This window comes from Phocoena phocoena, chromosome 20, assembly GCF_963924675.1.
Source record: "Phocoena phocoena chromosome 20, mPhoPho1.1, whole genome shotgun sequence".
Classification (NCBI taxonomy): domain Eukaryota; kingdom Metazoa; phylum Chordata; class Mammalia; order Artiodactyla; family Phocoenidae; genus Phocoena; species Phocoena phocoena.
In genome coordinates, this window is record NC_089238.1 from 7,495,155 (window position 1) to 7,521,861 (window position 26,707).

At 49.8% G+C, this 26,707-nt stretch overlaps 2 protein-coding genes across 3 annotated transcripts in view; both read left to right on the top strand.

Annotated features, from left to right (window-relative positions):
• HSD17B14 (hydroxysteroid 17-beta dehydrogenase 14) overlaps nt 1-183 on the top strand; it is a gene marked incomplete at its 5' end in the record, with an annotated part of 15,661 nt that extends 15,478 nt beyond the window's left edge. The window contains 1 exon segment of the mRNA XM_065898817.1: nt 10-183. Coding sequence (XP_065754889.1) covers nt 10-183 — 174 coding nt within the window.
• Nucleotides 1-17,382, top strand: part of BCAT2 (branched chain amino acid transaminase 2) — a 22,396-nt gene extending 5,014 nt beyond the window's left edge. The window contains exons 3-13 of one of the 2 annotated variants that reach the window (XM_065898815.1): nt 2,026-2,153; nt 6,024-6,098; nt 6,426-6,629; nt 13,260-13,370; nt 13,448-13,567; nt 13,703-13,866; nt 15,282-15,424; nt 15,594-15,679; nt 15,893-16,033; nt 16,110-16,184; nt 16,973-17,382. In XM_065898815.1, the coding sequence (XP_065754887.1) occupies nt 2,130-2,153; nt 6,024-6,098; nt 6,426-6,629; nt 13,260-13,370; nt 13,448-13,567; nt 13,703-13,866; nt 15,282-15,424; nt 15,594-15,679; nt 15,893-16,033; nt 16,110-16,184; nt 16,973-17,011 (1,182 nt within the window). In that variant the 5' untranslated portion in view covers nt 2,026-2,129 and the 3' untranslated portion in view covers nt 17,012-17,382. Of the gene's footprint in view, nt 1-2,025; nt 2,154-6,023; nt 6,099-6,425; nt 6,630-13,259; nt 13,371-13,447; nt 13,568-13,702; nt 13,867-15,281; nt 15,425-15,593; nt 15,680-15,892; nt 16,034-16,109; nt 16,185-16,972 lie in introns of those variants that run through there. The other variant, XM_065898816.1, reaches the window with a different exon arrangement.
• The last annotated feature ends 9,325 nt before the right edge of the window (nt 17,383-26,707 follow it).

The window sequence follows — 26,707 nt, forward strand, 5'->3', positions numbered from 1 at the left end:
TCTCCCCAGCCCCTGGGCCGCATGGGCCAGCCAGCGGAGGTGGGGGCTGCCGCTGTTTTCCTGGCCTCCGAAGCCAGCTTCTGCACTGGGATTGAGCTGCTAGTGACTGGGGGTGCGGAGCTGGGGTATGGATGCTAGGCAGGTCGGGGCACCCCCGTGGAGGCCCCCACCATCCCTTCGTGATCTCCCACATTTCCACTTGGGCTTCCCTGACTAGGGCTCTCCCACCCAAAACTCAGTCTCCCAAATTCCAGTTTCCCCCCCCAACTCTAGACATCAAGCCCACTTACCAATGTGCCAAACCACCGCACAGGTTCCCTTAAAAGCGCTCTGCAGCCAGAAGGAGGAAGCCATCATTACATTTATTTTCGGCCCTTTATGAGTCCTATCACACCAGGACCCCGTCCCCCCGCCCCACCCAGCCCCACCCAGCCCCACGCATTCCCACGCGTGGCCTGGACCCGAGGGACTACAACTCCCGGCAGGCTTTGCAGCAGGAGCCTGTAGCCAGAGTCTCCTGGGAAATGTATTGCAGGTCGGCTTCACCAGCACGCTAATTAAAAAGGCCCGTAGGGGAGAGTAAATTAAGCTCCGATTAGGAGATAATGGAGAAGGTAAAGCAAAAAGATCTGCACTTTATTCTTGGCGCTTAGGGAAAAGGAGTTTTGACCTTGCTGCCCGCGGAGTAGGAGGGTGGCCAGCGCCAAAAGTCCTGATGGAAGAGAAAGCCGTCGGGTTGAAACTCCCGGGTCAGAGGGAGGAAAGGCTTGGGGGCTGGACTCCTGGGTTTTTGGAGGAGGAAACTAGGGAGGAGGGAGGAGGAAACTAAGGGGCGTGGACTCCCGGGCTGGGAGGAGGGAGACTCGGTTCCCCGAGGTGGGGAGAGGGGCCCAGTTGGGGGTAAGTCCCCCAGGTGTGGAGGTGGAGCTGCATCGCTGCTGCGGATTGGCCGCGGCGGTGGGCGGTTTGGGGGTGGGGGCCGCGTGAGGCAATCGTTGATTGGCCGCGGCGGAGGCGGGCGCTGTCTCGGCGCCCCGTCCTAACTGCTTCCAGCCGAGGAGGTGGGGGAGGATTGGGGAGGAGGGAAGGGAAACAGGGAGACACCCTGCGGGGGAGGGGTCAGAATTTGACTGGCTGGGCCTGTGGCTTTTAGGACTGGGGAACAGAATTTGGGAGCAAAATGTCCCAGGGTAGAATTACGCAGACTCAGTGACCTAGGGAACGGAGTTTGAGGATAGAGGAGAACAATATTTTGGTGTCACAGTAACCTGGATGCAGGAGTTGGGGGAACTCTGACCACGGAAGGTTTGGGGGGCACAGTGACCGCGGAGCACGATGTAGGGGACACTGGTGCAGGTTTGAATTGCTAGCGATTAGAGGGATCCTGAGGGGCTGTAGTCGTCTAACTCTGCCCCTGGGGGTCATGAAGTTGGGGCGACACTCTTGAAGGGGAGTAACCAGGAAAAACTGCTCTACGAGCTGCTCATTGAAGCTCATTGATGAACTGGGGGATTGAAAATTTTCGGGTGTCACTGATGAAGGGAGCTGGAAGGAGGCATGGTGAACCGAGTGTATGTTTATACCTTAAGAAGTTACAAAGAATACACATATATCTTCTCGTTGGAAAGAAAACCTATATTCAAACAGGGAAGTATCTGGACAGAGTGAAGCTCCCCCTTCATCCCTACCTGCCACCCTCTTCAGAGTCCTTTCCGTTTAACGGTGCATTTTTACATAATATCTGCGCCCACCGACATTTATAGGGTGCTTTTTCTTTTCACCAAGAATCGTGGTATGTGAAGGTTTCTGCTCCCTGCCTTTCCCCCTCGGGTTGCTTATCCTCTTCAGCGCTCCACAACAGTACTGTATCTATTGAAATGCATTTTTGAAAACCTTTGAATGCACGCTCTAGCGTGGGGGCTGGGAGGTGGGTGTATTTCCACGTACTCCCTTCGCCTCGCGGGTTCCAGCGCATGCGCTCTGCAGCAGGGCCCAGCTCCCCGCGGGCGCCCTGTAACTGGGAAGGCCAGGCCGGCCATCCCACGGGAGGAGGCGTGAGCGGGGCGGGGCAGGAACGTCTTTCTCCCGGGCCGCGCCCTGGGCGGGCACAGATACCTGCCTCACAGACCATGGCAGCAGCGGCGTTGAGGCAGGTGGGTTCGCGGACCAGTGCCGGGGGCTAGGGAGCCCTGCGGTGCGGCGCACTTCCGGGCGGACCCCTCTCCGGTGGCCAGTCCGGCGCGGCGCCGCTCCTCCCGCACTCGGGTTCCGCTGCTGGGCCGAGGAGGAGGGGGCCCCTTGGAAGGAGCACTAGGCTTTAAGTGGGGTGAAGGGAGAGAGGTAATCGGTGGGAAGGGGACCCAGATGGGACATATAAGGAAGGATACATGGAGGAGGAGACGGTAATGGGAGAAGCATGGGGCTGGGGTGGTGGGATGGATTAGGAGGGAATAGTCAGCCTTTGGGAGCGCCGGGATAAGACGCCCAGGACTTCTGGAGTGGGAGTAGGATGAACGCAGAGTTCAGTCTCAGGTCTGGACTGGGAATTGGACCCAAGGCCCTATTTTCTTGGAACTAAAGATAGAAGTAGAATGTTGTGTCCCCGAAACCCCTTATCTGAAACTCTGCACCTGGGTTGGAAATCGAGGCAGCATCTCATTGTCAGTGACAGAGATCTTCCAGGCGAGAGTGGGACCCCTCCATTCTTACTGATAGGATGTCAACAGGCAGAGCTTCCGAGAGTCTGTGATTCTAGAGAACAGGGCTTCTCAGTGAGGAAGGAAACAATAACAACTCAAAGAAGGGGATCTTTACAACCCTTGACAGCTGTAGCATAACGTTGGGAGAAGTGGTTCCTGTTAACTTTGCACCTGACTTTATCTGGGACTTTTATCCCAGCCTGATGGATAGCAGGACAGATGTTTACTTTCTGAGTCTCAATGACTGAGACAGGCCTGGGCTGTGATTGGGACAATCTAGGCTTTGATGATGACACTCCTGCCCTGGGCTGTGACTGGGTCAATGGAAGTTCCATCATATTACAGAGCCCTGCCCTGTGCATACCCCACCATACTCCAAATCATTTCTTATTTCCTGATTCAGCCCCAATCCTTTTATACTCTTTGTCCCAAAGGCTCATCTATCATCTGAGATCTCCTTTGGGCCCAATTCCCCACCCCCACCCCACCCCCATGGTTTGGAGTATCAGATGGTGAAGCACCTTCCCCGAGCTGAAGTGAGACCCCTGCCCCCAGAAAAATGTCCTGGGAGGATGAAGGGAGACTCTCCCAGTGTGACAGGGTCTCTATGGCCAGTACAGATTTATAATCTGGAAACAGTGCCTGGCACCTTCTCTCTGCCCTGTGGGTATGTTTTTCTGACTCTCCTCTCTGTCTCTCCTGGATATCTCTGTCTCCAAGTATCACTGAGACAGTTTCTCTCCAGCTGTTGGCATTGCTCTGTCTCTCCCAGTGCTTCCTCATTTCCCTAGGTCTCCCTTTCACTTTGTGCTGTCACCTAAGTTGGGTCTTGGTCTGTTCCTCTCCTTTCTCCTGTTCCCTCTCTCATGGCTTCTGTTTATCCTGCCTTCATTATTTTTTCTTGATTTGGGCTTGATTCCGGGCTTTACCTTGTCTGAATTTCTCTCCCTCTCATCTCTTGTCTCAGTTTCGATCTCTCTTTATGATCATATCTATTTTGGCATCTCTTGGCCTTGATTTCTGTTCTTTAAAGTTTTCTATTTCCATGTCTCTCTTTCTCATTCTTACGCTTCCCTATTTTTTCCCATTCGGCCTCCCTCTGAGTCTGAGAGCTGCTTTCCTGCCCACATGCTGGCTGCCTCTGCCCTGCGTATCCCAATTTTCTCCATTCCATGGGTGTCCTGTCCCCTCTTGGACAGAAGCAGGCCAGTGGCTTGGACAGGCTACACAGCGCCACCTAGAGGCCATGCCCAGGACCCACATCCACACTCTGATCATCCCAGAAGCTCTTGGGCCCCATACCATTCAGGACCACTCCTCAGACTTCATGGCCTAGACTTTAGGACATTACAACTCCGCAGCCCCCCTCTCTTCATGACTCACCTACTGACCAGTGACTTCTGCCATTCACATCCGTCCTCAGTTCCCCCAGCTCACAGGGCAGGAGTAGGCTAGACTGTTCTGTCTCTCGCAAACCTCATGACACAGCTGCCTTCCCACCAGGCTGGGGAAAGGGGTATCGTGAGGTCAGACACCACTGGGGAGAAGCCATCCTGCTGGACACAGCCAGACCTGCTCTCCCATGCTGGCCTCGGGCAGGACCACAAGGGAAGTGTTCATCTGAGCAGTGTCTCTTGATGACCGGGGTGGTCCTCAGGTCCATGTGGCTGCCCCTCAGCCCTGGGAACTGAAGGGAATTGGAACTGCTGGTGTCCAGGGTGTGGGATTGGGGCTTCAGGTAAGCTGAGCCCAGTTGATCTATTACCCTGAAAGAGAAAGACTTGGGCTCCTGGGTCTGAAGGAGGATGAGGCTAGGGGCCTGGATCCTGGGTCTGAGCGGGGAGGGGCTGGGGGCCTGGACTCTGGGTCTGAGGGAGGAGAGGCTGGGGGTCTGGATCCTGGGTCTGAGTGGGGAGGGGCTGGGGTCCTGGATCCTGAATCTGAGGGAGGAGGGGCCTGGATCCTTGGTCTGAGGGAGGAGGAGCTGGGGGCCTGGATCCTGGGTCTGAGGAAGGAGGGGCTGGGAGCCTGGACTCTGGGTCTGAGGGAGGAGAGGCTGGGGGTCTGGATCCTGGGTCTGAGTGGGGAGGGGCTGGGGTCCTGAATCCTGAATCTGAGGGAGGAGGGGCCTGGATCCTGGGTCTGAGGGAGGAGGAGCTGGGGGCCTGGATCCTGGGTCTGAGGGAGGAGGGGCTGGGGGCCTGGACTCTGGGTCTGAGGGAGGAGGGGCTGGGGGTCTGGATCCTGGGTCTGAGGGAGGAGGAGCTGGGGGCCTGGACTCTGGGTCTGAGGGAGGAGGAGCTGGGGGCCTGGATCCTGGGTCTGAGGGAGGAGAGGCTGGGGGTCTGGATCCTGGGTCTGAGTGGGGAGGGGCTGGGGTCCTGAATCCTGAATCTGAGGGAGGAGGGGCCTGGATCCTGGGTCTGAGGGAGGAGGAGCTGGGGGCCTGGATCCTGGGTCTGAGGGAGGAGGGGCTGGGGGCCTGGACTCTGGGTCTGAGGGAGGAGGGGCTGGGGGTCTGGATCCTGGGTCTGAGGGAGGAGGAGCTGGGGGCCTGGACTCTGGGTCTGAGGGAGGAGAGGCTGGGGGTCTGGACCCTGGGTCTGAGGGAGGAGGAGCTGGGGGCCTGGATCCTGGGTCTGAGGGAGGAGAGGCTGGGGGTCTGGATCCTGGGTCTGAGCGGGGAGGGGCCGGGGGTCTGGATCCTGGGCCTGAGGGAGGAGGGGCCGGGGGCCTGGATCCTGGGTCTGAGGGAAGAGGGGCCGGGGTTCTGGAATCCTGGATCTAAGGGAGGATCAGGCTGGGGGTCTGGAATCCTGGGTCTGAAGGGGGAGGGACCTGTGGGCCCTGCTCCTGGGTCCTGGGGAAGCATGACCTATAGGCCCATCACTTTTCTAACTCTTTTCAGGATTTGGGTCCCCCCCGGGGAGGCCTTCACTTACCTGCACACCTTCCTGTGTCGTCCTCTGTCTGATCTGGTCTCAGGGCTGGGCCAAAGTTCCCTGGGGTAGGAGGCGCCTGTGTTTGACTTTGCCCCAGCATGGAGGAAGGGATGGGAGCTGATTCAGCTCTTTATTGGATGGCCCTCGTGAGGGCAGGGAGGGGACTTGGCCTCCTTTGGGATTTCCTCCTGCTACATGCGGATCAGGACAGGGGAAGTGACTTGGCCAGGGCCACGTGCCCTTTCTAGAATGTACTAGGCCTGGGACAGAGCCAGCCGGAGGGACCTGCCAAGTGCAGGAGGTGGCAAAGATGGTGCCAGGGGTCTCTGCTCTCTCTGTCTGCTGGCCTCACCACCTTTCTTACTTCTGTCCCCACCCCCAGATTTGGACCCGAAAATTTCTCCCTGTCCCTTGGCTTCTGTGTGGTCCCAGAAGATATGACTCATCCAGCTTCAAGGTGACAGGAGGGGACTATACTTTTGGATCTCAAGGAAGAGGGGCTGGGAGCCTGGACCACTGGGTCTGAGGGAGGCAAGGGCTGGGGGCTGGATTTGGGCATCTCCAAAAGGTCCAAGGTCCAAAGGTGAAGGTGGGTGGCAATGGGGTAGCCTAATTGCCCACCATCAGGCCATGGGAAAGAGAAGAAACCACATGTCCCAGAAGCCTCTGGGGCTACAGTTCCCTCTTCTCACTGGGTCTTAGCCCCAGGGATTTGTGGGGCTAAGTTTTTAGTTTTTTAGATTGGAGGTTGTGGTTAGATTCCAGGACACCTGTCTTTTCTCAGGCTGCAGACCTGCAGCTGGAGATGACACAGGAGCCTCATAAGAAGCCTGACCCCAGCAAGCCCCTGCTGTTCGGGAAGACATTCACCGACCACATGCTGATGGTGGAATGGAACAGGGAGAAGGGCTGGGGCCAGCCCCGAATCCAGCCCTTCCAGAACCTCACAGTGCACCCGGCCTGCTCTGCTCTCCACTATTCCCTGCAGGTGGCAGGGCGGCTGCCCTCCATCCCCATCTCTCTCCGCATCTCTTCCCTCTTGCTGTGTCTCTTGCTGGGTTTACCTCCCTGGGTTTGCTTTTTGTGTGTTTCTCATTTCCGTGCACTCCTCATCCGTTCTCTGAGGCTTGTCACGTTCCAGGCCCCGTGCTGGGTGATGCAGGGTTCCCCGAGATGAGCAGACCCAGCTTCTTCGCTTGAAAACCCCACCCAGTGGGATCTGTGCTCAGATGGAGGCAGCTGAGGCATTATGAGAGACCAGGGGAGGAATGCCCACCCTACCTCTAATTTGACAGGAAGTGGGGTCTTTCCTGCAAAGAGGGGAGCTTAGGCTCTTAGAGGGAGAAGAGACATCAGTACAGACATAGTACAAAGAAGAGCCCAGCATGTTTGGGGGGAAGCATGAGGTTGGAGCCTGGTAGGGGTGGCTGAAGATGTCATCAGGACCACAGAGGAGCTGGGATCTTGTCAAGGGTATTGGGAGACCTGGAGGGCTCCGAACAGGCATAGAGCAGGTAGAGAAAGACCCCTCTCAGGCCATGTGGAGGATGCGCTCGGTCCAGAGCTGGGGGGACGGCCAGGAGGCAAAGAGATTCAGGGGCAGAGAGATTCAGGGACACGAGGGATTTGGCCGGTTGGGCGAGAGATGAGCAGGGAGAGCCGAGGACAGTGCCCTGAGGTTTAGTCAGGTGACCATGTAGACCACGGGACTGTCTCCATACGGGGACACAGGAGGAGGATAACTTTGCAGGACTTGGTGAGGGACGTGTGAGGAGAGACCCAGAGGCATTTGGTTTCAGACTTCATGCTATGGCTGAAAGCAAAGTCTTTCTGTGGAAGCTTTAATTGTGACAAAATTTGAATGAACACATTGCAGTTCTAGTAGCTGGTTTGCAGTTTTTGTCCCTTAGGGCATTTGGTTCTGTGACATTAAGGATGTTTTCCTTTTTTTCTTTTCTTTTCATAATTTTGACAGTTTTCTTCTTCCCACCTACTCGGGACATTTGACTAGAACCGATCAGTTCTGTGCAGAGGAGACCCAGCTTGGGGAGCAGTTAGGTGCGAAGGACGGACAGTTAGGACATGTCCACAGACCCCCCCAGGAAGGTGGCTTTTGGAGACCAGCATTTGTTTACCTCCCTTTTCAGCCCAACACGCCAGGATGTTCTCCGGCTGGGGACCCAGTACTTTTTCTTTAGTTGAGTGAGTGCAGATGAAGGGGTTGAGCTAAGGCCCTGGCATCCAAAGCATAACGTTCTTTGTGATGTCCTCACACAGGACGCCTGGGGACCTGAGGCCAGCTGAGGGCACGGGAAATTACATCCTCGTGTCATCCTGACTCTGGGGGCAGTGTGGAATAACACCCAGCCACTTGTGTTGTTATTTTTTTATTATCGTGGTAATAATGCACATACATAATAATACAGATAACATAAAATGTACCATTTTAACCATTTTAAAGTCTACAGTTCAGTGGCATTGAGTACATTCCCCATGTGGGGCAGAGATCATTTCCACTCTCTAATTCCAGAACTTTTTCATCATTCAAAACAGAAACCCGGGCTTCCCTGGTGGCACAGTGGTTGAGAGTCCACCTGCCGATGCAAGGGATGCGGGTTCGTGCCCCAGTCCGGGAAGATCCTACATGCCGCGGAGCGGCTGGGCCCGTGAGCCATGGCTGCTGAGCCTGCGCGTCCAGAGCCTGTGCTCCGCAATGGGAGAGGCCACAACAGTGAGAGGCCCGCATACCTCAAAAAAAAAAAAAAAAAACAGAAACCCCATACCCATTAAGGACTCATTCCCCAAGCCCCTGACCCCAGCACCTGCCAACCATTAATCTGCTTTCTGTCCTTATCTCCCCGTATTTTTATTTATTTATCTACTTATCTATCTATTTATTTGGCCATGCGGCTTGCAGGATCTTAGTTCCCCGACCAGGGATCGAACCCAGGGCCCCAGCAATGAAAGCGCCAAGTCCTAACCACTGGACCGCCAGGGAATTCCTCCCCGTATTTTTAAACTTTTAATTTTATTTGGAATGTTTTTCAATTATAAACACCTCTTTTGAAAAAGGGGTCATATATTTACACAGTTCAAAAAAGAGGGAACAAATATACCTCCCCAGTCCCCAGCCACCTCACTGCCCTCCCTGAAGCAGCCCCCCCCCACCCAGTTCCAGTCCCCAGGTCCTTCCAGAGTTCTGCTTTCTGGATGGCAACACGGATGTGTATAATTGTTTCACTCCATTCTTCCCCCATAAAAGTCAGCATATGGTACGCTCACTCTTCGGCATCCTGCTTCCTTCTGTTAACGTAGCCTGGAGATTCTTGAACAGCCCTTGAAGAGCTTTTTCCTTCTTTTTGCTGCTGTGTAATATTCCATCCTAACAACGCCTTGTTTAGGCCGTCCTCTATCGTTGGACACTTAGGTTGTTCCCAGTCTTGTGCTATTATAAACAGCATTACAATAAACCAAGAAACACCTCACTTCCTTAAGAGCAAGTGTATCTCTCAATTTCTGCAACTGTTGGCTCAAAGGGTATGTGTGCTTGTAATTGTGACAGATGTTGAATCATAGCCACCTCTACAGAAGTTGTATCGATTTCCACACTTAACCAGCGGGCCCTGTTTTCCCCATACCCTGGGTGACCCTTGTCAAACTTTTAGATCTCTTCCAATCTCCTAAGTGGTTTTAAAGTTACCTCAAAGTAATTTGAGTAAGTAAAGAAGATGTTGGGGGTAGGAGTTTATTAATTAATTAATTTATTTTTGCTGTGTTGCGTCTTCGTTTCTGTGTGAGGGCTTTCTCTAGTTGTGGCAAGCGGGGGCCACTCTTCATCGCGGTGCATGGGCCTCTCACTATCGCGGCCTCTCTTGTTGCGGGGCACAGGCTCCAGGCGCGCAGTCTCAGTAGTTGTGGCTCACGGGCCCAGTTGCTCCGCGGCATGTGGGATCCTCCCAGACCAGGGCTTGAACCCGTGTCCCCTGCATTAGCAGGCAGATTCTCAACCACTGCGCCACCAGGGAAGCCCACCTCAAAATAATTTTAACTTGCATTTTTCCCCTAATTATGAAGTTGACCATCTTTTCACAAGCATAAGAGCCATTTTTAGTTCCTTTCTGTGAACTGTCCATTTTCTTGGCTGATTTTTCTATCAGGGTGGGTTTCAATATTTGTTTATTTGTAGGAGTACTTTGTGTATTAGCTAAACCATTTGTGATATGTGTTGAAAGCCTCTACCCAGTTTGTTTTATTTTTATGCAGTGAAATGTATCAATCTTTTCTTTTTTTTTTTTAACATCTTTATTGGGGTATAATTGCTTTACAATGGTGTGTTAGTTTCTGCTTTATAACAAAGTGAATCAGTTATACATATGTTCCCATATGTCTTCCCTCTTGCATCTCCCTCCCTCCCACTCTCCCTATCCCACCCCTCCAGGTGGTCACAAAGCACCGAGCCAATATCCCTGTGCCATGCGGCTGCTTCCCACTAGCTATCTACCTTATGTTTGTTAGTGTATATATCCATGACTCTCTCTCACCCTGTCACAGCTCACCCTTCCCCCTCCCCATAGCCTCAAGTCCGTTCTCCAGTAGGTTTGTGTCTTTATTCCTGTCTTACCCCTAGGTCAATCTTTTCTTTTTGGTTTCTGTGATTTGTCTTATTTAGAACACCATCCCCAATTCAAAATATGAAACGGTCATCTTTTGTTTTCTTCTGTTGCTTTCATGGTTTAAAAAAATTTTTTTCATTTAAACCTTTAATCCACCTGGAATTTTTCCCGATGTGAAGTATGAGATAGGGATCCAACTTAATTTTTGTTTTTTCCAGAGATGAATATTTGGTTATTCAGCACCATTTAACTGAATTAATCATATTTTTAAAATTTTTATTGAAATATAGTTGGTTTACAATGTGTTGGTTTCAGGTGTACAGCAAAGTGATTCAGTTACACTATAATACACTTTCCAGTCTCTTCCATTGTTCAATCTGTCAATTTATATGTCAGTGTCACTTTGTTTTAAGTGTTGTAGGTGTATAAGGTGTTTTAATATCTGAGAAGGCTACTTCCCCCTCCTACCTCTTGCAGAGGTATTCTGACTATTCTCGTTTATTTTGCATTCTTCATTCATTTGTCTATCATTCAGTCAACAGTAGCCTGCTGGGAGCCAAGCACTGGGCATAGTGAGGCTGGGGGTGGTGGTTCTCCAGCTACACTTCATGTCTGGTCCTTGTCCATGGCACTTCGGGTCTCTAGTGAAACAGACATGAAAGAAGCAAAATGAAACCATGGGGGAGGAATCAGGGTGCCCTGACCTATCTGGGAGTGAGGCTACATCATGGTGGCAGCAACAGAGGCCCAGCAGGCAGTGGTAGTCGTTGAGTATAGGAGGCTGGGGATGAGAAAGGCCAGACCTTGTGGGGCCTGGAAGGCCAAGTGGAGGTTTTGGGCTTTCTCCTGAGAACAATAGTGCGGGGATGGGGACCAACTTTTTTTAAATTTTTATTTTTTTTATCTTTTTTTTTGGGGACCAACTTTTTAAAAAGTTTTTATTATGAGAAATTTCAAAACATAAAGGTATAATAATAATTCCGCCATCCCCCCAAACCCCTGCTTCACCAGTTAGCACTGGTTGGTCACAATCTTCTTTCATCTGGACTTCGCTAACGCTTTACCCTTCCTGTATGATTTGGAAGCAAACCCTGGCTGTTGTTGGTGTTTGGCCGCACCACGTGGCTTGTAGGATTTTAGTTCCCCAACCAGGGATTGAACCCAGGGCCTCGGCAGTGAGAGTGTGGAGTCCTAACCACTGGACCGCCAGGGAATTCCTGGACATGGTATTTTTTTAAATTTTATTGAAGTATAGCTGATTTACAATGCTGTGTTAGTTTCTTGTGTACAGCAAAGTGATTCGGTTATATATTAATGTATATATGTTTTTTTTTCCATATTTTTTCCATTATGGTTTACTACAGGATATTGAATATGGTTCCCTGTGCTATACAGTAGGACCTTGTTGTTTATCCATTCTCTTTTTTTTTTTTCATGGTACGCGGGCCTCTCACTGCTGTGGCCTCTCCCGTTGCGGAGCACAGGCTCCGGACGCGCAGGCTCAGCGGCCATGGCTCATGGGCCCAGCCGCTCCGCGGCATGTGGGATCTTCCCGGACCAGGGTACAAACCCGTGTCCCCTACACTGGCAGGCAGACTCTCAACCACTGCGCCACCAGGGAAGCCCTATCCATTCTTATATATAATATTTGCATCTGCTAATCTCAAACTCCCAATCCATCCCTCCCCCGCTCTGCCTCCCCCTGGCAATCACAAGTCTGTTCTCTATGTCTGTGAGTCTGTTTCTGTTTTGTAGATAAGTTCATTTGTGTCATATTTTAGATTCCACATGTAAATGATACCATATGGTATTTGTCTTTATCCTTCTGGCTTACTTAACTTAGTATGGTAATATCTAGGTCTATCCATGTTGCTGCAAATGGCATTATTTCATTCTTTTTTATGGCTGAGTAATATTCCACTATATATATATATATATATATATATATATATATATATATATATATATACCACCTCTTCTCTATCCATTCATCTGTTGATGGACATTTAGGTTGCTTCCATGTCTTGGCTATTGTAAACAGTGCTGCTATGGACACAGGGGTGCATGTATCTTTTCGAATTAGAGTTTTGTCTGGATAGCTGGATGATATGGTAACTCTATTTTTAGTTTTTTGAGGAACTTCCTTACTGTTTTCCATAGTGGCTGAACCAATTTACATTCCCACCAGCAGTGTAGGAGGGTTCCCTCTTCTCCAGGCCCTCTCCGGCATTTGTTACTTGTAGACTTTTTAATGATGGCCATTCTGACCCGTGTGAGGTGGTACCTCGTTGTAGTTTTGATTTGCATTTCTCTAATAATTAGTGATGTTGAATCCCCACAAAGGCTCTTTAAAAATGTAACTTCTGGGATTTCCCAGGTGGTCCAGTGGTCAAGACTCCCCGCTCCCAATGCAGGGGGTACGGGTCCGATCCCTGGTCAGGGAACTAGATCCCGCATGCCGCAACTAAAGATACTGTGTGCCACAACTAAGACCTGCAGCCAAATAAATAAATATTAAAAAAAAAAAAAAAAGACTCTGTGGTATCACTGTTGAAGGCCCGGGTTCAATCCCTGGTGGGGGAACTAAGATTCCCACAAGCCCTGTGGTGTGGCCAAAAAAATAATAATAATTAATTAATTAATTTTTAAAAGAAAGTAACTTCCACATCGTCCTCATTCCTGAGAAATAGTCCTAAAAAAAAAAAGAAAAAGAAAAAGATAAAAAAAGAAATAGTCCTAATAACACAGGAAGGGTTTAAGCAAAGCATTCTCCCTGCTCTGGGTCTCTCTGTTCTGCTTTCTCTGGCCTCTGCCCTTTGCTCTCTCCTCTCTTGGTCTTTCTGGTTCTTTTCTCTCTTTTTCTCCCCCTCTCTGTGCTAGTAGGTTAGTCTCTTCCGCCGCTCTCTGCCTTTTTTTCTGTGTCTGTATCCCTGTGTATCGGCCTCTGTCCCTGGCTGGCTGAGCTGGTCCCCGAGCCCTGATCACCCGCCTGCCTGTCCCTGCAGCTCTTTGAAGGCATGAAGGCATTCAAAGGCAGGGACCAGTGCGTGCGCCTCTTCCGACCCTGGCTCAACATGGACCGGATGCTGCGCTCGGCCCTGCGCCTCTGCCTGCCGGTGAGCGGGTGGCAGGGGGAGCGGCGGGCTGGGTCCAGGGTCGCGAGGGCCCCATGACTCATCTTCATCCCGCCCAGAGTTTTGACAAGATCGAGTTGCTCCAGTGCATCCGCCGGCTGGTGGAAGTTGACAAGGACTGGGTTCCCGACAGCTCCGGCACCAGCCTCTATGTGCGGCCTGTGTTAATTGGGAACGAGGTGGGCTGGCTCCCAGGGCTGGGGGTGGGGTGGGGAGCCACGCTTGGGGGAGGGGTGGGGACCCAGACATGGGGCGGGGGAGCGGCCGGGGGCCTGGACTCCTGGATCCCTGATGCCCGCTTCTACCCATCTCAGCCCTCGCTAGGTGTCGGCAACCCCACGCGAGCCCTCCTGTTCGTCATTCTCTGCCCGGTGGGCGCGTACTTCCCTGGAGATGCCTTGAGCCCTGTCTCTCTCCTGGCCGACCCATCATTCATCCGGGCCTGGGTGGGTGGGGTCGGTGACTACAAGCTGGGGGGGTAAGTAGTCCCTCGCCTCCCGCCCGCGAGTCTGGTGCACTGGGTGTCAGAGACACAAGGTGTGTCTTTGGATGTCCACTGGCCTTCTCATCCTGTTTCACATGGTTGGGGACAGCTGTGCTTGCATGTTGGGATGTACTGTCATTGGCACCGTGGTGCGGGGATGGAGGGGCGGGTACCAGGGTGTGTGCTAAGTGCTGTGGACAAATCGGCCCAGAGACTGGAAGGGGTTGGGTGGAGGTAAGTGGAGAGACTCGGACTGGCCCTCAGGGAAGCCTCCAGAAATGAAGTTTACACTTAGCTCACTGGTCTCTCCTCCAGGTAGCCTCCCCTGAAAACCCAGGCTCCGCCAGCTCCCATTGTTCCCTGGGGCTCCAGCGCCCATCACCCTGTGTGTGGACTTTCTGTGTACATCTGTCTTCCAGGGTCCTTGGCTCAGCAGGGCGAGGAGGGTTAGGACGGGGATAAGGCAGAGGGCGGGGTAAGGGTGTGTTGGGACAGCAAGTGTGGCCCCAGCTGGGAGTTCATTTGGGTCCTTTCAAAATACATCTTGTGAGGTCTCCTGAGGGCCAGGCCCTATGCTGGGTGAAGCTGGGGGACACAGATGAATCAGATCTGGGCCCTGCCCTCCAGGGGCTCCGAGGCTGGTGGGAGCCCCAGTATCTGGGGCAGCATGTGCTCTGGTGGAGGTGACCGGGACATTGTAAAAGTCTTCACAGAGGAGGTCTGATGGGTAGAGAGGAGATGGTTTCCTGGATACAAAAATGGTAAACAATTTCTAATCCTCGGAACACATGTGTAGGGGCAGGGAGGAGGGACAGAGTCAGGGAAGGAAAAATGAGTCTGGTTTTTGCAAAAGGCTTAACAGGTAGTCCTGGACCAGGCCCAGCCCTGAACACTGGACTGAAGGGCTGGGATCTTGTCCCAGAGGCAGTGGGGAGCCATGGGAGGCTTGTGAGCAAGGAAGGGGTGAGGTCTGCTCTGGGTGAGAGACAGTGAGTGTTAAAACAGGGCGATCTGGGAAAACATAGAGGTGGCCCAATTTACTGGGAGAACCCAGAGAAGGCCTGAAACCCATCCTGGAGGTTCAGTAACGCCTCACAGAGGAGGTGACATCACAGGTGTTTTTGAGGGACATTGGAGGATTTGGTCAGTTGAGGAACTGGGTGAGGAGGGTGATCCTCAGAGCAAACAGTGGTGCATTTGTGATCTGCAGAGAGAGATGGACGAGGGGTGATTGAGAGCCTTGACCCCAGGCTACTGGCCAGGGATTCTGTCCTGGGGCCACTGGGGAGCCATGGAAGGGCTGTGAGTGGGGGAGGAGCAGGGTCAGCCCTGGTTGGGTCCCCATGTCGGGCCACGCTGGGGGAGGATGGGAGTGCCTTACCCTGGTCCACCGTGTTGCTGTCCACCAGGAATTACGGGCCCACCGTGTTTGTGCAGCAGGAGGCCCTAAAGAAGGGGTGTGAACAGGTCCTGTGGCTGTACGGGCCTGACCACCAGCTCACTGAGGTGGGCACCATGAACATCTTCATCTTCTGGACCCACGAGGATGGGGGTGAGCCCACCCATGACCCAAGCCAAGCCCTGGCAGAAGTGGGTGGGAGCAGAATGCTTAGTGGATTGCAGGTCTCAGGGGTTAGGGGCGCGTGGGGTGGCCCCTAAGAGGATGGGAGGGTGTGCCCGAGGGTGTCAGGTAACGCCCCCATCTCGTACACCTGACCCAGCGCTGGAACTGGTGACCCCCCCACTGGACGGTGTCATCCTGCCTGGAGTAGTTCGACAGAGTCTGCTGGACCTGGCTCGGACCTGGGTGAGGGCATGGTGTCTTTGGGTGGCCGGAGTGCTGGGGTACTGCTAGGTTGGGGGGCCAGAGTATGGGAGGGCTGGTCGGGGTGGGCTGGGGCACAATGGCACGTCTTCCCTCCGCCGCCTCCCAGGCGCTGTCCTTACAGAGGGAGCGACAGGGCTCTGCAGCAGGGCAGCCCACCACCGGGCTCACATGTATCTGTGTCTTGCCTCACAGGGTGAGTTCCGGGTGGCAGAGCGTAAGATCACCATGAAGGAGTTCCTGCAGGCGCTGGAGGACGGCCGGGTTCGAGAAGTCTTCGGTTCAGGGACCGCTTGCCAGGTCTGCCCTGTGCACCGAATCCTGTACCAAGGCAAGGTGAGGAAGGGCTGCCCTTGGCCATGAGAGAGAAGAAGGGGGATGGGGCGCCTCCTCACAGCCCTTTCTTCCCCAGCACCTCCACATTCCCACCATGGAAAATGGGCCTGAGCTTATCCTCCGCTTCCACAAGGAGCTGAAGGCGATCCAGGTGAGGTGCACTTGCTGGGAAATGGGCCGGATGCTTGTTCCGTTTCGCACAGAAATTCACATCCCGTGAGCCTCTGGACTGAGGCTCCGCTCCCCCTCCCCCATAGTCCCACAGGCTGATAATGGCTCCTCCCATCAGCCTCTGGGCCCGGGATTGAGTTTGCTTTCCTTGAGCCTCTGCAGCCTAGCACACTTCTTGGGGCTAAATGATCCTTTTCTGTGCGCCTCTGGAGCCCTGGCTTGAGAAATCCCCATCCCATGAGCTTCTGGGACCTTAAGCCAGCCTTCTGGCCACTGAGGTCCGATCCCCAAGGATCCCCAGGAGCCCTGGGCTATTCCTCTGGCCTGAGAAATCTTGCTCCTACAAGCCTCTGGACCGTGGCCCCCTCTGTGGCCTAGGACTGTTTCCTCTCATAAGCCTCTGGAGGTATCTTCATTCGTCTGGACCGAGGTATCTTGCCTTTCCTGGCACTCGTGTGAGTGTCTGTAAACTCCTGTGCACCCGGACCTAGAACTACACCTCTTGACTCAGCTGAAAACGACTTTTTCCCAGAGCCTTCAGGGTCTTACAAGAACTCCTCTTTGCAGAATTACATCTCCCGTGAGCCTCTGTGCCATACTTGCCACAACTCCCCCTCCCCGTGATGGTTGGTGGGCCTCTGAGAAGTGGAATACACTTCCCATGAGGTCCTGGGGCGCAACTTCGCCAGCGCTCAGCCTGGGACGCCGCAGGGCCTGCTGGGAGTTGTAGTGTGGCTTCCGCTCACCTCCGCCTGTGTTATCCCGCAGTATGGAGCAAAAGCCCACGAGTGGATGCTACCTGTGTGATGCTGCGGGCTGTGCCGGACCACTCCACGGATCCACCGACCTGTAGCATCCAGTCCCTGTTGGACCTTCGCCTCCATACCAGTGATTCACCTGAAGTGCAATATGAAATAAAAGGCGGCGGGCCGGGATGCCTGGGTTTCCGGTGCCCCCACGTTACACTCCCAAAGCCATAAGGGCCCGACCCAGGCGTCTTGGCCCCTAGCCCCGCCACTCAGGCCTTGGGGACCTGGACTCCCCGCTGCTCCGTGTTGTGGGGTCCAGGATACACCTTGACTCAGACTCTGCATCTCCATTTTCAGGCCGGATCAACCGGTGCTGCTGTTGACTTTTTTTCCTAGCTGCAATTTTGAAATAAAATGCCAAAGAACAAGCCATTAGGTGTCATCTCCAATGATGCAACTCAGGGACTCTAGGGTCTTAACCAGGAATCCCTGCGTTCAGCCCATTTCATTTTCAAGGGCCCAGAAATCCAAGCCCCCAGTGTCCTGGCGGTTTCTCTGACGGGAGAGATTTTTCCACTTCCTCACAAGTTGAGCTTAGCATCTTCCCCCACTAAGCCGTGCCTCCCCCGCTGCCGCATCTTGGGGACAGCCCCCTGGTATATTCCAGTCACTAGGCCAGACCCCTCAGCTCTGTACGCCTTCCCCCAAAGCCCATGAGTCCCCAGCCCTGTCCTCCTTCCCCAGACTCTGCCCTGTCTGTCTCTTCTTGGCTTCAGCTCAGAGCTTGTCTCCTGCCTGGACCCTTCTCCTGGCCTCCAGTTTGACCCAGAAGGGGTCTTTCTACACCCAGAGCTGCCCCTACAGGACCAGGTATAACTGGTTGCAGATCTGGCTTCAAACCTGCCTCTGTTATCAGCTTGGTGTGTAACCTGGGGTCTGCCACCTGACCTCTGATCCAGTTTGTTGGAGGGAAACCCTGTGGGACTATTGGGCAGACTCCACCTGTGGCCTGTCCAGCAGCCATCAACTTTGGGACTAGAATTCTGATTTTGGGGGCAGCAGCCAACCAGTGCCACACCCCCTCATTCCCTTTTGTCAATCGTTGCTCAAGGGAAGGCCACAGGCCAAGGGGACACAGGGGGAAATTTGCCTGGAGGCCTCTGGGAAAGCTGTCTTCCCTCGATAAAACACTCCAGAAGAGCTACCTCTTCTTTTCTTCTCTACCTGCTTTGTCTGGGATTACCTGCAAGTGTGATGCTTGGAGCTGCTGCAGCCATTTCTTGGCCAAGAGTGCCAAGGCCTGCACACTGAAAGACCCAGCTCCTCCAACTGGGAAATGTCTGATTTCTGGATTGTTTTGTTAAAAAAAAAAAAAGCCACCCCCTTAAGTCACTTTTGTCAGGTCCTTTATCTTTTGTTATTTGCAGTTGTATTTGTGTGTGTGTGTGTGTGTGTGTGTGTGTGTGTGTGTGTGTGACTTGCAGTCAAAAGCTTCTTTGCTTCTGTGCATCTCCGGATGGCTACAGCTGACTGCATCCAGGGAGAATCCCTGATTCTAGTAGCCAGTTCGGTTGCTGGCCAGTGACTTGGTCCCAAATGAAGACCTAAGCCAGATTTTTATCTTAGATTTGAGTCCTAAGGGAATGATCAGGAAAGGGTAAGTAGCTGTTGCCTGGGAAAAAATTACGCAAACTGAAATTTGAGAATTATGTTTTATTTGGCAGAAAAAACTGGGGACTTAAGCCAGAGACACAGCAACTTAGATTGCTCTAAGATACTGCTCTGAAGAGGCAAGGGGGTGGGGGGAGCCAGGATATATAGGAGTTTTTGCAACGAAGACCAGGTAGTCAGAACGTCAAAACATTACTGTTAGTTAAAGAAAACCAAGGACTTCCCTGGCAGTCCAGTGGTTAAGACTTTGTAACAGGGAAGAGTCAATTTTGACTCCAAGTTGGATCTGTTTCTTTGACTTTGACCTTTGCTTTCAGTTGCTTTTGTTATTATAATCATACATAATGGCCTGCCTCAGGGAACCCTGCCCCTCTGCCTGAATGTTAGACTAAAGTGCCTTTGTTCAGCTCACAGGGGGACAACCTGACCCTGCCCACCTGTGAATGGCTGCAGGAAAGAAATTAATACATCCCCTCCCCATGCTGGCCGAGCCTGGCCAAATGAATGGCCTTTTTACTTTACTTCCTCACCTCCTCCCCGTCTCTGTTCTATAAAAGAAACTGGCATTCAGACCCCAATAAGATGGTTATTTTGAGACACTAGTCTGCCATCTTCCCAGTCTGCCAGCTTTCTGAACAAAGTCGTTATTCTTTGCCTCGACACCTCGTCTCCGAGTTATTGGCCTGTCGTGCGGGAGCAGAGCGAGCTTGGACTCGGTGACAACTTTGCCTTCCAATGCGGCGGTGCGGGTTCGATCCCTGGTCAGGGAGCTAAGACCCCACGTGCCTTGTGGCCAAAAAACCAAAACATAAAGCTGAAGCAATATTGTAACAAATTCAATAAAGACTTTAAAAATGGTCCACATGGAAAAAAAAATCTTAAAAAAAAAAAAAGAGAAAGAAAACCGGATACCTCAAGTTAAGGAATATTAGCGCCTTGTTTTTGTTTTTGTTTTGCCCAGCCACGCTGGCTTGCAGGATCTCAGATCCCCGACAGGGATTGAACCTGGCCCACGGCAGTAAAAGCCCAGAATCCTAACCATTAGGCCAGCAGGGAACTCCCACACTTTTCTATGTATGGGAAGATGCAAGGGTCTGGGCTCATTGAAATCATTCCTTTGATTTGCACCTCAGCTATCTGGGGCCAGTATCCCGTGCTTTCTTATCCTGAGTCTCCTCTGGGTGCACCGTGGGGGGGTGGGGCTTGGAGTGTGGGCAGCAGTCGACTGCTTGATGACTGCTTGATGGGTGGCATCCTGTTTCTGTCTTGAGTTCCCTCAGGGCTCATCAGTAATGTACCGGCTGGATAGCTGCAGCATCATTTATTTACTGATATGGCAGGCAACATTTTTTTTTATTGACATAGCCATCGTTTTGAGATAAAAAAGGCAGAGGTCCTCCTGAGGAAACAGGCTCAGAGAGGTAAACTCACTTTTTCTTTCTTTTAAAAAATTTTATTTATATGTATATATTTATTGAAGTATAGTGGATTTACGATGTTGTGTTAATTACTGCTATACAGCAAAGTCAGTTATACATATATATATTCTTTTTGTAAAATATTCTTTTCCATTATGATTTCTCATAGCATATTGAATACAGTTATCTGTGCTATACAGTATAAACTCACTTTTTTTTTTTTAGCTGTGTCGGGTCTTAGTTGCTGCAAGCAGGATCTTCGTTGAGGCACATGGGATCTTTTGTTGCAGCGCGCGGGCTCCAGAGCACGTGGGCTCTGTAGTTTGCAGCACACAGGCTCTCTCATTGAGGCATGCGAGCTCAGCAGTTGCGGTGCGCGGACTGAGTTGCCCCGTGGCATGTGGGATCGTAGTTCCCCGACTAGGGATGCAACCCGCGTCCCCTGCATTGGAAGGCGGATTCTTTACCACTGGACCACCGGGGAAGTCGCTAAACTTACTTTTTAAAAGTCACTTGAGGCAGAAGCACCTGAGAGTAAACAGAGACATATGTTGACATGCAATAGGTTAACTATAGTTATTAAGTGAATGAATGAATATTTTGTTAATTTTCTGTCATAATTTCTAATTCTATAAATATGGATAGATGTAACCCACATAAACTAAAGTTCTTAAATGTTCTCAGTGATTTTTTTTTTTCTTTTCTTTTTTTTTTTTTTTTTTTTGCGGTACGCGGACCTCTCACTGTTGTGGCCTCTCCCGTTGCGGAGCACAGGCTCCGGACGCGCAGGCTCAGCGGCCATGGCTCACGGGCCCAGCCGCTCCGCGACATGTGGGATCTTCCCGGACCGGGGCATGAACCCGTGTCCCCTGCATCGGCAGGAGGACTCTCAACCACTGCGCCACCAGGGAAACCCATCCTCAGTGATTTTTAAGAGTGTAAAGTGATTTTTGGTCTCAGGACCAAAAAGTTTAAGAACTGCTGTCCACGGACAATGCCTGGCACTTAGCAAACCGATGTCAGTGTTGGTTAAATAACAAAATAAGCAACAAATCTGATATGGTTGCAATTTATCACATAAAAGAACTTTGTTTCTTGTTTTGCATTCGTAGACATTTTAAAGGGTCCAAGCTTTTTCTGTTTGAGGCAGACATTCCGTAGGAAGATTCCAGCAGGCTTACTTAGCATTATTGCTTCATTTGATCACTTTTCAATGTGAATAAGACACTTAGGTTGCAGATGAGAATTATTGGGGTACACATTCACATTTCAGATAACCCTCATATGTTGCCTAATTAAAGATCAACTATTTTCTTTTAAATCCCCTAACAGCTGTGTGATGTGGGGGAAGTGAGTGCACCTCTCTGAACTTCAGTTTTCTCGTTTCTAAAATGAAGATCATAGTACCCACCCATGAAGGCTATACTGAGGATTAAATGAGTGATTAAATGTAAAGTTCTTAGAACAGGGCCTGACATGTAGAAAGCACTATAAAATTGCTCTTATTATTATTTTTTTTTTTTTTGCGGTACGCGGGCCTCTCACTGCTGTGGCCTCTCCCGTTGCGGAGCACAGGCTCCGGACGCGCAGGCTCAGCGGCCATGGCTCACGGGCCCAGCCGCTCCGCGGCATGTGGGATCTTCCCGGACCGGGGCACGAACCCGTGTCCCCTGCATCAGCAGGTGGGCTTTCAAACACTGCGCCACCAGGGAAGCCCGCTCTTATAATTTTTGACAACTGAATTTGCCTTGTGATTCTGATTTTTCAGCTTTATTGAAAAAGTTGTTGAATTCTGTGGAAAAATGAACATTTGTATAGATTAAGGTATTTAATACAGCTTAATACTTAGGGGACTGTAGATCTTAATGGCTTTAGAAAATTGATTTTGTTCAAAATATTATGTCATCTTCATGCTTAAGGATGTTCTTCATTAGAAAATAATAAGTATACACTAAGTGGAAAGAACCAAAATGGGAATCTTCATTTAGTTTAGTCAGAATTCTGAAAAGGTCACCAAAATATCCTTGGATTCATATATAATAAAGCCATTTTGTAAATTTGTTTATCTGAAGCTGTAAATGCCTCAGTTTCACTAATCATGTTCGACAATCATGCTTTTGGATACAAACATTGTTACTGGTTTCTAAAAAGCAAACAATAATTAATAAGTCCAAAAAATCAGATTTAGTCTAACTGTGAACGCTAAACACCAATTCTCAGTGATGAAACAATCAAATAAATTTATAAAAATCACTTATGTTCTATGCAGGAACATCCAGTAATATATAAAAATGATGATGTGAATATTCAATAAATAAATAAATAAGCAAATAAATAACTTTTCCTTGTTATAAGACAAAATAATGAAGAATAAAATTAAATTGAGGGGATTTCCCTGGTAGTACAGTGGTTAAGAATCCGCCTGCCAATTCAGGGGACACAGGTTCGAGCCCTGGTCCGGGAAGATCCCACATGCCGCGGAGCAACTAAGCCCGTGCGCCACAACTACTGAGCCTGTGTGCCACAACTACTGAAGCCCGCGCACCTGGAGCCTGTGCTCTGCAACAAGAGAAGCCACCGCAATGAGAAGCCCGCGCACCACAACGAAGAGCAGCCCCCGCTCCCCGCAGAGAGAGAAAGCCCGCACGCAGCAAGGAAGACCCAATGCAGCCAAAAATAAACTTAAAAAATAAAATAAATGGTAAAGAAATCTCAGCTATAGTAGCAATCACTGCGAGCTCCGGTCTCAGGCGCTGCTGCGAGATGCCTCCACCGCCATCTGGCGGCCAAAGTTGGGCTAAAGCCTCAAAGGCAGAAAGAGCAGAAAGGGGATCTACAGTGGGAGCACCCAAAAAAATTTCATCAGTTTTCAATGTGATTGGCTAAAAACAGCTTTATTGCACTATAAAAATTTACAAACATCTGGAGGGACACCTGTTTGAGAAGACTCCTCTTAGGAGGTGTTTAAGAAACACTGGCTTGAGGAGAGCGCGGGGAGGGAAGGATTACGAGTTTGGGATTAGCAGATGCAAACTACTATGTATAGGATGGATAAGCAGCAAGGTCCCACTGTATAGCACAGGGAACTATATTCAATATCCTGTGATAAGCCATAATGGAAAAGAATATGAAAAAGAATGTATATATTATATATGTATAACTGAATCACTGTGCTGTACAGCAGAAATTAACACAGCATTGTAAACCAACTATATTTCAATACATTTTTTTTTAGAAAAGAAACACTGGTTTGGGTATTTAAGAAAAGCCCTCAGCATATATTGCATTCAATGGTGAAAGAGTGAAAGCTTTCCTTCTAACATCGGGAGCAAAAAATGATGCTGCCTTTGCCTCTTCTATTCAAAAATCTACTGGAAGTTCTATCCAGAGCAATTAAGCTAGAAAAACAAAATAAAAGGCAGTTAAGTTGTAAAGGCAGAAGTAAGACTATCTTTATCTGCAGATAACATGATCTTATACATAGAAAATGCTAAAGAATCCACACAAAAAAACGTGTCAGAACCAACCCCCCCCCCCCCGCTCGCTGCAACTAGAGAAATGCATGCAATGAAGATCCAACACAGCCAAAAAATAAATTTAAAAAAACATTTTAGAGCTAATAAATAATTTCTGCAGAGTTGCAGATACAAGATCAACACACAAAAATCAGTTATATTTTTTACATTAGCAATGAACGATCTGAAAAGGAAATTAAGAAAGCAGTTTCCTTTACAATAGCATCAAAAAGAATACAATACGTATAAATGAATTTGAGCAAGGAGAGAAAAGTCTCATGCACTGAAATCTGACAAACATGGCTGAAAGAAATTAAAGGCAACATAAATAAATGGGAAGGTGTCCTGCATTCATGGATTGGAAGACAATATTATTAAGATGACAATACTCCCCAAAGAAATCTAGGGATCCAATTCAATCCTTATCAAAATCCCAAAACAAGACAAAACAAAAACCCAGCCTTTATTTGCAGAAATGGAAAAGGTGACCCTGAACTTCATATGGAATTGCAAGAGACCCCACATACGGAAACAATCTTGGAAAAGAACAAAGTTGGAGGATTCACACTTCTCGATTTCAAACCTGATTACAAAGCTACAGTAATCAAAACAGTGTGGTACTGGCATAAAGACATAGAAATCAGTGGAGTAGACTGAGAGTCCAGAAATCTATACATCAACGGCCAATTGATTTTTTAAAAAAATATATTTATTTATTATGGCTGCACTGGGTCTTAGTTGCAGCATGCATGTGGGCTCACCGACCAGGGATTGAACCCGGGTTGCCTGCATTGGGAGCATGGAGTCTTATGCATTGGACCACCAGGGAAGTCCTGGCCAGTTGATTTTTGACAAGGGAGCCAAGTCGATTCAATGGAGGAAAGAATAGTCTCTTCAATAAATGATGCTGGAACAGCTGGATATCTCCATGCAAAAGTCTGAAGTTGTACCCCTACATCATACCAGATACAAAAATTAAATCATCAAAGTCTTAAATGTAAGAGCTAAAACTATAAAACTCTTAGAAGAAAAACTAGGGATGAATCGTCATGACTTTTGATTTGGCGATGGTTTCTTAGGACACCAAAAGCACAGGCAACAGAAGAAGAAAATAGATAAATTGGACTTCATCAAAATTAAAAATTTTGTGCATCAAAGGATACTATTAGGAGAGTGAAAAGACAACCCACAAACGGGAAAAATATTTGCAAATCATATATCTGATAAAGGTCTAGATCCAGAATCTATAAAGGCTCCTACAACTCCCTGCTCCTCCCACTAGATTCCTACAACTTGAGAGACAACCCAAATCAAAAAGAGGCAAAGGGGGCTTCTCTGGTGGCGCAGTGGTTGAGAATCCGCCTGCCAATGCAGGGGACGCGTGTTCGTGCCCCGGTCCAGGAGGATCCCACATACAGGAGAGGCTGCAACAGTAAGAGGCCCGCGTACCGCAAAAAAAAAAAAAAAAAAAAAAAAAGTGCTGAGTCTTAACCACTGGACCGCCGGGGAACTCCCAGAATTGTATACATTAAAATAGTTAAAATGGTGAATTTTATGTTATATGAATTTTAACACACACGCACAATGCGTTAAATGTACAGAATGCTAAAGGCTGCCCATAATAGTCAAATAATAGCTAGCATTTTACCGAGGCTTTCTCTGAACGGGTACTAGGCACCTACCCTACAGTATTTCCTTCCTCTCCATTTACAGATGGGAATGCTAAGATTCAGAGGTTCTCTGCCCATGTTACTTCAGTGATAAGGGGCTGGGTAACTCAGGATGTCTCTCCCCACAGCCCCTCACCAACCCGCGCCTATATCCTAAACCAAGGTTTATGCTATATATATGCCCACAATTTGCATGTGATTTCAAAAGATTTAGGAGTCCAGCCCTGATCCATAACTCCTGATTAAGAATCTCTATTCCAGCCCACCCTGCCAATTTCTCAGTTGACGGAGAAGCTGGCAGAAAGCGTAGCCAATCGGATGGCTGAAATCTCATGACGTCAGTGGTCGCTAGGCTTAGGCCTCAGGTCGTGGCTCTGGGTCGGTGGAAATCTGCGGATGCTGAAAGTGACCCAGGTGGCATCCGGCCTTCGTTATTGGGAGGTGGACAGGCCAAGTAGCCAGGGAGGGTTAATGGGATCCCTCTCCACACGCATACTCAAATCCCAGTGGCCAGGAAATGTTTCTTCCAAGAAACTAAATTTATTAAAGGCAAGAGGGTGCAAAGCACGTTAGACTTAACCCACACCCCTCCGCGCGCCCTCCCCAGGAAGAAAGGTTTAGTGGTTAAGAACGTGGACTTCGCGGCTAGACTATGGGTTAAAATCTGAACTCTTCCGTTTTCTAGCTGTGTGGATTTGGGCAAAGTGACCCCCTCTCTGAGCCTCAGTTTCCCCATCTATAAAATGGGAATAATAATAGCACTTCGCTCGTGGGCTTGTTGGGAGATTAAATAGGACAACTGTGCCCATTTAATCTCCCAACAAGCCCATGAGCGAAGTGCTCATGAGTGTGTCACACTGTCCGGGACCAGGCAGCGACCGGGAGCAAAAGGGCACTAAAAGTTGGTGGGGTCCAGCTAGACACACACAGAGCAGAGGAAATGCGACCTTGCCCTCCGGGCACCGTAACATCCCAGGAGAACAACCATCTGCTCCCAGGGAACTTTGATCCTGCTCCTGAGGCCCGGGAAGGGGAATTAATTCATGCCACAAATGTTGTTTAAGAGCTTACGGTGTGCCAGGCCCTTAGGCTTGGATTGGAGATCCAGCAGGGGACAAGAGTAAATACCACACATTGGTAAAATCACTATTACAGATTATATACTTTCTGTTGTATATTTATATATTACATATTTATATTTCTTGTAAAGTATATATATGTATATTATAGAGTCTGTATTTATATATTATATATTAGTAAGCATTTACATACTTATATACTATTAAGTATAATATGTTTAGTTGTTATATCATGAAGTTCATTTATATTTCATGAAGTATAATATGTTTGTACATTTAAATGTATATATTTATTATAAAGTATATACAACTCATATGCGTGTATGTTAAAGATGAGTGCTATGGAAAAAAATGAAGCAGGGAAAGATGGTGGAGTATTGGAAGGAAGTATAATTTTAAAT